An 11,146-nucleotide genomic window follows, 5' to 3' on the forward strand; every position below is an offset into this window, starting at 1 on the left:
TCTGTTTCAGTAGTAATGATAATTAACTATTGGAACAACTAGGAATTTTAAAGCCCAGGTTGAATGCCTTTCTAAGAGAAATCTTTTAGGTCATCTAGAAATCATGGATTCAGTACAAAAATTGTTATGCTACAGAAGAATGTCATGAATGAGTGCAGAATAGCTGTGAACAGTGCAGCTTGGTGGGGAAGGATGCACTATCACAAGGTGCTTCTGATGAATCCCATCTGCCTTTCAAAACACAATGAAAATTTGGGGTTTTTTGTCATCTTCTTTCAGTCTTATTTGGCGTATAGAAAACATAGGAACTAGCTGAGTGTACACATTAAATTCCCTCTTCATCCAAATTGCACCCTTATTTTGCATATTCATGACTCTAACCTGGCAAAAATTCACAGCTGCCCAGAGCAATTGCAGCAGTGACAGCATTAGCCTTTGCCAGACTGCAGAACATTTGGCATGTGTGCTACAAATGGAAATTTGCACAGGAGATTTTTTAGGAGCAAAGGCTTTTGCTTGTATTAAAAATATTTGGGGAGTGGTATAGTCATACTTTATACATTATAACTTGAAAATTGTTTTGGAAATTCCGTAAGCGAAATAGTTGTAAGATTTTATTAGTTCATTGGTTTTAAATAATTAAGCATTTATTTATAAGCAGAGTTAAGGACCAGAATTGATTTACATATAGATATGAAATAAATCTTCCATTTTGCATGTTTGTGGACGTTTGGAGATAGCACTTTTGAAGGTCTTCCATGTTCTCACAAAAGACTATTAAACTCTTTAATCCTAGATGTTTCACAGGTGTTAGAAAACAGTCACGTTATCACTGTATGAAAAACATCTGCTCAAAGTTCTTTTGTATTTCACGATGATTTTTGTGTTCAAAGAGTTTTCAGCAAAACAAGAAAAGAATCCTCTTTTAAAAGGAGGATATATGTGGCTTTCTTATCAATAATAGCAGGACAACCAGAAAGACCGAGGATTATTGAAAACTATTAGAAGGGTAGCAGCTCAGAGAGATGGGGGTAGGTGTTAAATTCAGTTTCTCATTTCCATGCAGTGTGGCAAATTGAAACAGATTTTTCACTTAACTTCAGCTGTCAGTTACACAGACTTAGAGGCTGATAAGAATTAAAATCTTAATTGTGTGGTTTTGCTGCAACTGTTCTACTGCAAGCTGGAATCCAATGCCTTTTTTTTTTTTCACTGGATGTAAAATCTCAAGACAGCACTTGTGTAAGATAATTAGATGAAAAATATGACAAGACATGAAAGCATTAAGTAGTCTTTCCTTGGTATTAAATATTTTTGAAGAAATATAATTGGAAGCTAAGTATGGAAGATTTTTGAGATTTGGAATAAAATCATTTTATGAGACAATTTCAATATGTTTCATTTGGAGTTGACAACAGCTTTTCCTGATGTCATAGCCACAGAAGGAGTTCTGAAAATGTGAATGGGCTTTACCTGTGACTAAGGATACCATAAATGGCCTCTCCATCCTACCTTTTCTGATTAGATGACCAGATGCCAATCCAGTCTGGGAGATTTGCATATTCCAGATTTTTTTGTTTTTTTGTTTTGTTTTTCTATAGGTACACACACATTATTATTAATCATTATTCTGAACTTGTTCTGACTTTATTTCTGTAAGTTTTACTGTGACCACATATGCCCGACTTTATTGCAAAAGTTGTGGCACAAGATGTGTATTGATACAATATCTACTTGTTTTAGCTCGTGTTTGACAAAGAAATCCTTAATTATATACAGAGTATAAATCTGAAAATATACCTTTTTTTGCTAAAAGGAAGCTAAAGTTGAGAGTTTGAGTTACATGATTTCATCCTTTATGGTCATTTCTAGAAAGATTTGATTCATTTTGTATCTTTTGTAGGTTATTGCAAACAAAAAATTTAACCGTTAACTAAATGTTAAGATGAAGCACAGAGGTGCATTCAAAAGCACGTAATGAAAAGGTGCACGGATGTGTGTATTGCACCCCACAGTTACATACAATTAGAGAAACATGAAGTGTTGCATTCCTCAGGAGAGTCAGGCAAAAGGAGTTTTAGATTAGTCCTGTTTGAATTAGCTTGCAGAGCAGGCTGTGCCATGGGCAGTTACCTATACTAGTGCTTGAAACAGGTCTGGATATGCTTACTGGCCTTAAGGCCCATAGGCACAATTGCACATGTACATTTCAACTCCTTTTACCTTCCAAGTTAAGAGTACAGATACAAACTACTCGGAGTGAGTGATCCTTGACTGATGCGAGCCACCACATCATGCCTAAGAACGGGGTTTGGCAGCTCCTACTGGCACAGCCAAAGTGATGCTAGATGTGACTTTAACATTTAAGGAGTGTGAACATCCAGTGGTCCAGCCCCCAGATTCAATTACTAGCCTTGTTTAGCAGTGGAGATGTGGTGCTAATGAGTATTCAATGCTCCTTTCTTAGAGTGAAGTAACCTCTACTGATGGGAGCTTTGGGGAAAACCGAAAACTCTCGAGCCCTCCTTGAGCTGATATGATTATCTTTGATCCTGTAGCAAGATCTGAGCTTCACTAGGAAAATCCTCATCTTCACTTTGTTGAAAAATAAATAAAAACAGAGAAGTGTAAACTATAGCAATATTCTGATTGTCAAACTAGTCTGCAGTGTGAGATTCAGAGCACTACACTTTGTGGAAATTGTGCTTTTTCTCAGATTGTGCATTCACCTAGTCAATAGATCTCGTGTGTAACTGTCTCATTTACCCCCAATGACTCCTTTTATATTATACTGAAGGTATAATTGGCTCCTTTTCAACCCCAAAAATCACATCAAATGACTAAGCTACAACTCAGAAGGGGCCTCATGCCCATTTTTAATGTATGTTGCATGAATCTTAGATTCAGAGAAGACCTGCTATGGGTTTAACTATGGGCCAGCACTTGTACAAAATAAGGCCGTGAAAAAGAGAAAGTTTATAAAGGACAAGTACGTTATAATAACGTCATAAGCCATTTTTGAAGCAGGTGTCTCTTCGTGGCTGTGGAAAGCAGAGCAGCCATTCACTGGTTGTGATGCTGTATGACACTCACAGTTGTAGCAGAGTTAATCTTCATATCTAGTTTGTGATGTTAAAACATTACAATAAAGCTTTAGGTAGGTTAATAGCATAACATTGGAATAGTGTGTATATAAGATTTTCAAGCCATAATGGGCATTCTTAAGATTACCTAAAGCATTGTAAGTATGGAGTTTCTGATGCCTAACTCTGCTGTCCTTAGGTGAATGATGAACACTTCTCAACAAATCTCCTTAAATGAAATAAGAGCATGAAAAATATGATGCCAAATTGAAAGGTGCTGATTGCTCCCTTCTGCCCTAGTATTACTTAGTTAAATTTAAATCAATATTTGTTATAAAAATGTGAAGCCAAAGATAGAAACATCTGAATAACATTAATCGATGATGTCTTCCGGTATTCAATCTTTTACTATAATCGAAAAATATCTACTTTGGTCTTCAAACCTCACCAAGGATAAAATTAGTATGATCTTCTTCACAAGCTTTAATATCTGATATTATTTTTATAAATTTTTTCCATACTTTCAAAGTGGTTTCTTTTACATGGTCTGTGAATTTGGTGCAATTATTTGAAAAGCTTTATGTACTGCTTTGGTTTTGAATTTGTATGGGCACAAAGATCACAAATTTCCTGTAAATTGGTATAAATAACAGGTCAGTATTAAGTACTTCCCTAAATGTGAATTTCTTCAAATTGAGAACAGTAGAAAAGGTTTATTTCTTATGTTAAATTAAGAGTTTCAGTAAATATCAATCACTCAATTATATTAACACTGTAAGCAAAGCTGTTAAAATCTTTTTTTTCAAATAATGTATTTTATTGACTTACTACTTAAATGCTTCTTGTCAAAAGACGCTGTATTTATTTATGTGAAATACTTGTAAAAGGGTTCTGACTGTGTGCTTTTATGTAAAGATTGCAAGATTTACCTGATATCTTCTTATTATTCTGTTAATTTTAAATAGTCTCTTTTCTTATGTCAGTAATGAGTTTGTACCAAAAACTTCAATTTCAAACATTTCAAAATACAAACAAGATCTAAGTTCTGGTCATGTTAACAGTTTTGTATTAATCCTGAGGAAAGAAATGGAGAGATACTGACTTGCTGGAGTGGCAGCAGTTTCCATGTTAAGCTTATGCACCTGGCTTGGACTTTGATATTGTGTGTTTTTGTGTGAAAAGAATGGTAACTTAGGCAAAGCTCATAGCAATTCCAACCTCTTCCAAGATGTGTAAAGTGTAAGAGATGATCCCATGAGAGGCATAGCAGGCAACAACACAACAAATCTTTGCTTTAGCAGAAGGCTTTGTCAGCAAAAAGCTCCAACACATCATGGTCTAGACACTGAAGGCATACAGGTTTTGCTATGGAAGGATTAAGCATAGGAAATAGTGCACCTACAGAGGCTGCATCTGTTAAAATTTGGAGACCAAACCATGATATTTTTTTCTCCTTTTAAGAAAATAGTACAGTTCTACCAGTAACTTTTTTGCTTTATGCAGGAGATGCCAGGGAATATTTGTTTTATAGATCATTCTGACTGTCACTAGACTTAGTACCTAACATAAAGGATGGAACTTTTTCATGTCTAATTAAGTGACCACTATATAGTTCCTTCAAGGTTTTCGGTATATCATTTGCTCTTTAGCTGTCATTCTTATCTGGTTCTTTCTTAAGTGAGAATTCACTCCATTTGTCCTTATGTTTCAAATGAGATGATGAGTAATTCTCAGTATAAGCAATTACACTCCAGTTTGTCATTGACTGCAATACATACAGGAATATAATCTGCCCTTACTGTAGCACAGTTATGATCAGCTTGTTCTTCATTGTCTTTGTGAGCTATAAGTATAAAAAGGCATTCTGATGAACACCCCTCCCCCAAATATAAGAAAAAAGTCTTTTACCAAATCTGCAAGTTTCTTAAAAAGATTTTGTGTTTGAACCAATTATTCCTAACTATATTTTGCTTTGTATCATAGATATCTCTCTTATCTTTGCTAAGCACTGCTGTCAAGCGCACTTTTTTAAAGGAAAACAATAGACAAGTAGTTTGACAGTGTGAAATCTATAAAAATATAGATGTACTAATTTTCAAACAAGTTTTTAAGCAAAATGTTAAGAAGCATACAAAATTGATATATTTGATTTTCTTTAGTTTGCTTTAGTTTTGAAGAGTTTGAGTTAGAAAATAATATGATAATTTTCTTTTCATCTCTAGCTGCTCCTAGACAATGCATTGAACTACACTTTGATGAAAAATATTCCATAGAGCCTTCTTGGGAGTGTAAATTTGACCATATTGAAGTACGAGATGGACCTTTTGGCTTTTCCCCAATCATTGGACGTTTCTGTGGACAGCAAAATCCACCTATGATAAAATCCAGTGGCAGATTCCTGTGGATTAAATTTTTTGCTGATGGTGAACTAGAATCTATTGGGTTTTCTGCTCGGTACAACTTTACACCCGGTGAGTACACATCATCACACTTTTTAATAGAAAAAGCTTAACATAGTAACTTTTCCACTGGTGTATAACCATGCTGTTGAACAATATCTTCAACTGAGACTATTTTTATTATCAAGGAAAGTATTAATAGATAGGACGCTGATAGAAGGCATATGTATCTTTAGCATAAAAGTAAGGCTTTTTCAAGGAAGTAATTTTCAGACTGCAGTTTTTGAAAGTATTGTTTTCAATTGAATTCTATTACAGAGAAACATTCAAAATGTTATGTGGGAAGTTCTGTGTTTTATACTTGATTGTTACACTGTACACCTTTTCTTTCAAAAAAATAATTGATAAAGTATTCTAGTAAGAAAATGTAATTATGTCAGAAAATTCCATCATTGCTTTTCCACTTCACTAATCATTTCCCTAGATGAGAAGTGGAATAGTTCTCCCTTCTCAATAAAGCAAACTATTACAAGTATTGCCGGAGGAAGTGTGAGAAAAATATAGTAATATGTATTAAATATTTTTCTAAAAAGACTGTAAATATTAATTGTAATTACACACTTATTCCTTGTCCCTTTTTAAATTTAATTCATTAAAGTAAAACAAAATTCATATTCATACTTTCGATTAATTCCCTTACTCTCCCACTTATCAGCAAAAGATTGCTGATTTTAAATTTCTTTTTTGGCTGCAGCTACACTACACTGCACTGCACTGCACTGCTGGATTTGACGTAGTTCTCTACCTTCTTATGTATTGAGTGATGAGTCATACTTTAATATAGCACGGTCTAAAGCACTATAATTATTATGTCATTTTGTCAATTATGTCACTATTGTTTCAGCTAAATTGTTGTATTAGGTCAAACAACATTCTTTAGAATATCTCCTAAAATTAGCAGACCTGAAATTCTTCTTCCTTAATTATTCCAGGGACATCATAGATGATGGCAGGACTTTTTGCTCTATGTGGCTCCTTTATGTGGTTTTCTTAATAGTTATAGAATTAACCAGCATAGTTCAGTTTTCTTTCAAGTCAAGGATACTGTTTTGCAGAGTGTAAACCTATTCAGAAGGTTCAAACAGCAATAGAACACAGAATTTCTTCAGCAAATAACCTGAGATCTGTATCCATGTATCTATTATTGTAAATTCAAAGACAATGGACAAAATTTTGCATATTCAATCTGAAAAGTGAGTTAAATTTTTATCTCTCATTTACCATGGATCTGTGGACTTTTGCCATTTCCCCACCCTCTGCCAAAAGTTCTTTGCTTTATGTTTCTTGTCCTTCTTGTTTCAAAGGGTTATGCATTGTAGTTGAAAAAAATGTTCATAGCACTACCTGCAGCTTATTCTGTCTAAAAAACTCTCAGGTAAAAGGCAATTTCATGGATCATGTTTTATCCTTGTTGTTTTTCTATTGATGTAAGGAGAATTTCTATGCAGAGATCAATGCTGGTAAATTGTTACAGCAGCATAAATTATTCTAGACTTCAAATGGAATAGCTATCTTTTTTTCTTTCTTCTTTCTTTTTTTCCCCCCTCCATATATTTCGATAGAAAGCTCTGCAAATAATGGAGGATTTCTAGGAATACTGGCCAAAATGAGAATATGATTAATCTGACAAATGCAAAACAGCACTGCTGCCTTCTTGATCGCTGGTAACAAGAAGCAGTTCACATTGAACATGATTACTTGAACAGTCTTTTATTATGTAGGCATGGATAAGGCATGACCTTTTGAGATCTATTGTCCAAATGTGTGCAGTGGGAGGGGTCACTCTCAATTCATAAAAATGAATTATGCTTTTCAAGAGTGTATAAGAGTACCATAGAGAGGACTCCACTACAGAATTATCACTTAAACCACCTAGATCCATCTTAGGTAGTGAAAACTTATGAAATTAAATTATGAATACAAAAGAAAATTTTTGCCTAACCTCTCTTTAAAGAACATGAAAATGATCCAAAGCAAAAACTCATTTAGAAACTTTTGCTGTCTAGAACAGCTGAACACTCAGGGGAGGTAGGTTGCCACCCATCTCACTTGTCGAAAGCAGGACACACTGCCTATCTGCAGTCTGAATAGGAGGCTTTCTTTATCCCAGTGACAAGTGCAACAGAGCTATTTCTCCAGTACCAACAAACTTTGAGGGTCCCCACCCACCCATGAAGTGTTTCTCATCTGCCACTTTTGCATTTGATGTCTTGATGGAGGCTCTGGTTTGATTATAAAGAGATGTGATGTTAAACGTGTGGGTGTGTGGCAAGATTTAAAAAAAAAAAAAACAACCCCTAAGTAAATTTGACTAAATTGAAGCTGCAACCATTTATTGTTATTTGAATGGTACCTGGAGAAACAGGGAAAGAAATTATTTACTGTGTCTCCGGGGTGTATAAAAACAGCTAACTGGATGAAGTTGAAAATAAGATCAATTAAGGTATCATGAAAAATCTTGCACTGAAGATCTATTAGTCCGTGCAAATGGAAACAACCCTGCACCCAAGGCATTTTAAAACTAGTTTGGATTAAGTCTTACAAAAAGAAATTATATAGAAAAATCGTAATGAATAGACTAATATTTTGCAATTACTAGAACTTTTCAATAATTTCTTTGACTCCTTGGTATTGAAATGGTCAGAAATCCATCCACTGATGCAAAAGTCTAGTAGGGACTGGAGTTTTAGGCATTTTGAAACTAATGCAACCTTTTTGTCATAAATTCTGTTCCATTTAAATAGACTTTTTTTCAGAGCTCTTTTCAGCAGTCTAAGAGGTGAGATCTAGCAGAAGAAAAAACTTTAATGACAAAATCAGAGCTACACAGAAAGCCAATACAAACACACCCAGTAAGTGGTAAAACTACTGACAATTTTTCAAAAACAAGGTTCTTATTAAGAGAATCATTTAGGCTTTAATTTTTGTGATTTTATAAAGTATGGGGTTAAGCAAGGTGTGGATGAATGAAGCTGTATGTATGGTTTAAGGATAGATTATTTTCAATGTCAAATTCTGAGTTAAGAGAAAAAGTAGTCATCTTCTTTTACATTATTACAGCTGAATACCAGTAATAACGAGATGAAATATGGATGTAAAGTACATTTTCAACCATTTTGTACACATTAGAGTTTATAAGCAAAACAAAACTTATTTACTGTTTATATACTATTTCAATTTTAGTTTTTATTTTTAAATTCTGATTAACTGTGACCATTTCAAAATAGAACTGTCTGAACCTATGAAACCATCATAAATGTGTACAAACATTTTTGTTGGCTTTTTTTCTCAAATCTGATGTATTAAAAAAGTACATATCTGACTACAATATGTTTTATTTACTTTGTTTAATTTTGAATACAAATGTGAAAGACCCATGAGACAAGTCAAATGATAACTCATTCTTGCTCTTGCTTTGCCATTCTTTGGGCCCTGGAAAGACCTACACCTGAAATTTCGTTTCACAGCTCTAGGTCCTTTGACTCAATCTGTTACACTCATTTTTCCTAAAAAAGTTATGTCTCAGGGCTGTTTTCCAAAATGATGTTGAATCACTGTTTTGTGTAGAAAAATTCAAGTACTACTTCAAACGGACTTATTATGACAACTATTATTTAAAATGAGTCAATTTTTTAGTGTAGACAAGGATTCAGACAGAGAGAGGCTATGTTTATTTGAGCTTTCTTACTCAGCTAGAATAATCAGATTTCTGTTTATCCTGGTCCCTGATTTTGCAGGACAGTGGCTTAAGATAGCACATCATTACTTTCAGTTCCTTCACTTAGTAGAAGCCATCTGTGTTTTTATTTAGCCTCATTGATATAAACGTCTGTCAGTAATGTTTTCTGTTCAACTGCCTGATAATGGAAAAAGAAAAAAATATTTATGATCATATGTCCCAAAAAGGGGAGTATAAAACACTGTCTAATCAGAATAACAGTATTTTACATTCCCATTGCAGTGAATGTCAGAATAATAGAATAATTGCATCATCTATCTTGAGGGAAAAAAAATAAAAACCAGCTCAAATTCTTCCTGGTTGGGGAATTTGCATATTTTAAAACTCATGAAAAATTTCATGTGAATTTCTTAAATTGAATCACAGGTCTAAAGAGCTTAGATAAGAGATTGTCAAATCATTTTGCCGTCTAATGCCTATGTTCTTCCTTGAGCATATTTAAGGAAGGGACATTTCCCAGTTGTCTGTGACAGGTGAACACTTGTGTGAGCTTGCTCAGTTGTTTGTATTTATTTGATTATGTTCCTGTTCTCTTCCAAACTTGGTCTGTTTGCTTCTAAGTTAGTATCAGCAATGACAATCACTTTTAACCAATTTGCAATCCAGTTAAGCTTTTGAGAATCAGCAAACAGTCTCAGAGCCATGTGGCTTTGAATGTGGCAATCTTTTTCCTTTGGGATCAGACTTGGTTTTAAAAATTAGGAGAAATTATTCATTATAACTCTTTATTTAAGCTTTTGAGCCAGAACCTTCTGATGTTACAGAAAACCTAAAAAGTGTGAATCTCTTTATTTATTGAAATAACTAGCCCTCAGCACTTCAAATTTTTATAAGCAGCTTGCTTGACTTATCAACTTTTAGTGTGTTCATAAAAGTGCACTTCATAAAAGTCAGACCCTTCATTGCTGTTCACAAGGCATAAGGGCATCTGGTCTTGTGAGTGAGAAGGAATTTCTCACATGTAGGATCATGCATTGCATTGACAATCATGATTAGTTAAATAAATATTGTCTTTTCAAGGGAATTTCTTTTGTGTTGTGATGTCCTATAGATTTCATTATCTTACAAGAACTGTAGGTCTAGGCCTAGAGTACTTCAGTATCATAAATATGAGAATGTAATGTGATAATATGTTTATTTTAAATTTCAAGTGAAAAATAATTCCTTATGTGGAGCAAATGATTATCTAAAAGGTCTCAAGGGATTCTCAGGTCCCGTATTACCTCTTGTTATCACATACTTACATTTTTCTTTTGACAATACCCAAAAGGTAACTACAGAACTTCCTGGTTTAGAAATCCCTGCATGCTGGGATATCAGATTACCAACAAAAAGAAACTGAACAGTTAGGTCCCTATTTTGTTGAGCTTTGATGTAAAAATAAGAGCAATAGCATAGTTTTAAGTATTTTAGAATTGGAGTAAGATTTTTAATTGACTAGGGACATTAGAGTTTCATTTGTATTGACTGAATATTGGATTGAAGGGGCTTTCAAAGTCCAGTGTTCTCTCACACTGTGACTGCAAGCAGTCAGTTTCCAGCTCATGTCATAACTGTTTAAATTCATATGTCTCCATAAATAGATCTTAAAAGACTTTCCAAGTTAATTTTATTTGGGTATTTTCTGCTTCTGCCATTTTTATGGAAGACCTGTTCCAGGATCCAAATTATTAGGAACATTCTTCTGATTTCTCACCTAAAATATAGACGGCTATGTCTTTGCCTTCTTACACCAAAGTTACTTGTTAACTGTGAGACCTCTTTCCTCACGAGGGCTGCATGCCACTGCATCGTGAGCTTGGAGATGGCAGTCATCTCTATTTTAAGTTGTCAGTTTCCTTGTCTACACAAGTCAAATCCTTGTG

At 34.2% G+C, this 11,146-nt stretch overlaps 1 protein-coding gene across 4 annotated transcripts in view; it reads left to right on the top strand.

The window, feature by feature from the left end:
• NETO1 (neuropilin and tolloid like 1) overlaps positions 1-11,146 on the top strand; it is a 65,020-nt gene that overhangs the window by 9,065 nt on the left and 44,809 nt on the right. For all 4 annotated transcript variants that reach the window (XM_017819605.1, XM_017819604.1, XM_017819603.1 and 1 more), the window contains exon 4: positions 5,306-5,554. In XM_017819605.1, coding sequence (XP_017675094.1) covers positions 5,306-5,554 — 249 coding nt within the window. The remainder of the gene's footprint in view (positions 1-5,305; positions 5,555-11,146) is intronic.

Source organism: Lepidothrix coronata, unplaced genomic scaffold, assembly GCF_001604755.1.
Source record: "Lepidothrix coronata isolate B3197 unplaced genomic scaffold, Lepidothrix_coronata-1.0 Scaffold75, whole genome shotgun sequence".
NCBI classification, from domain to species: Eukaryota; Metazoa; Chordata; class Aves; order Passeriformes; family Pipridae; genus Lepidothrix; species Lepidothrix coronata.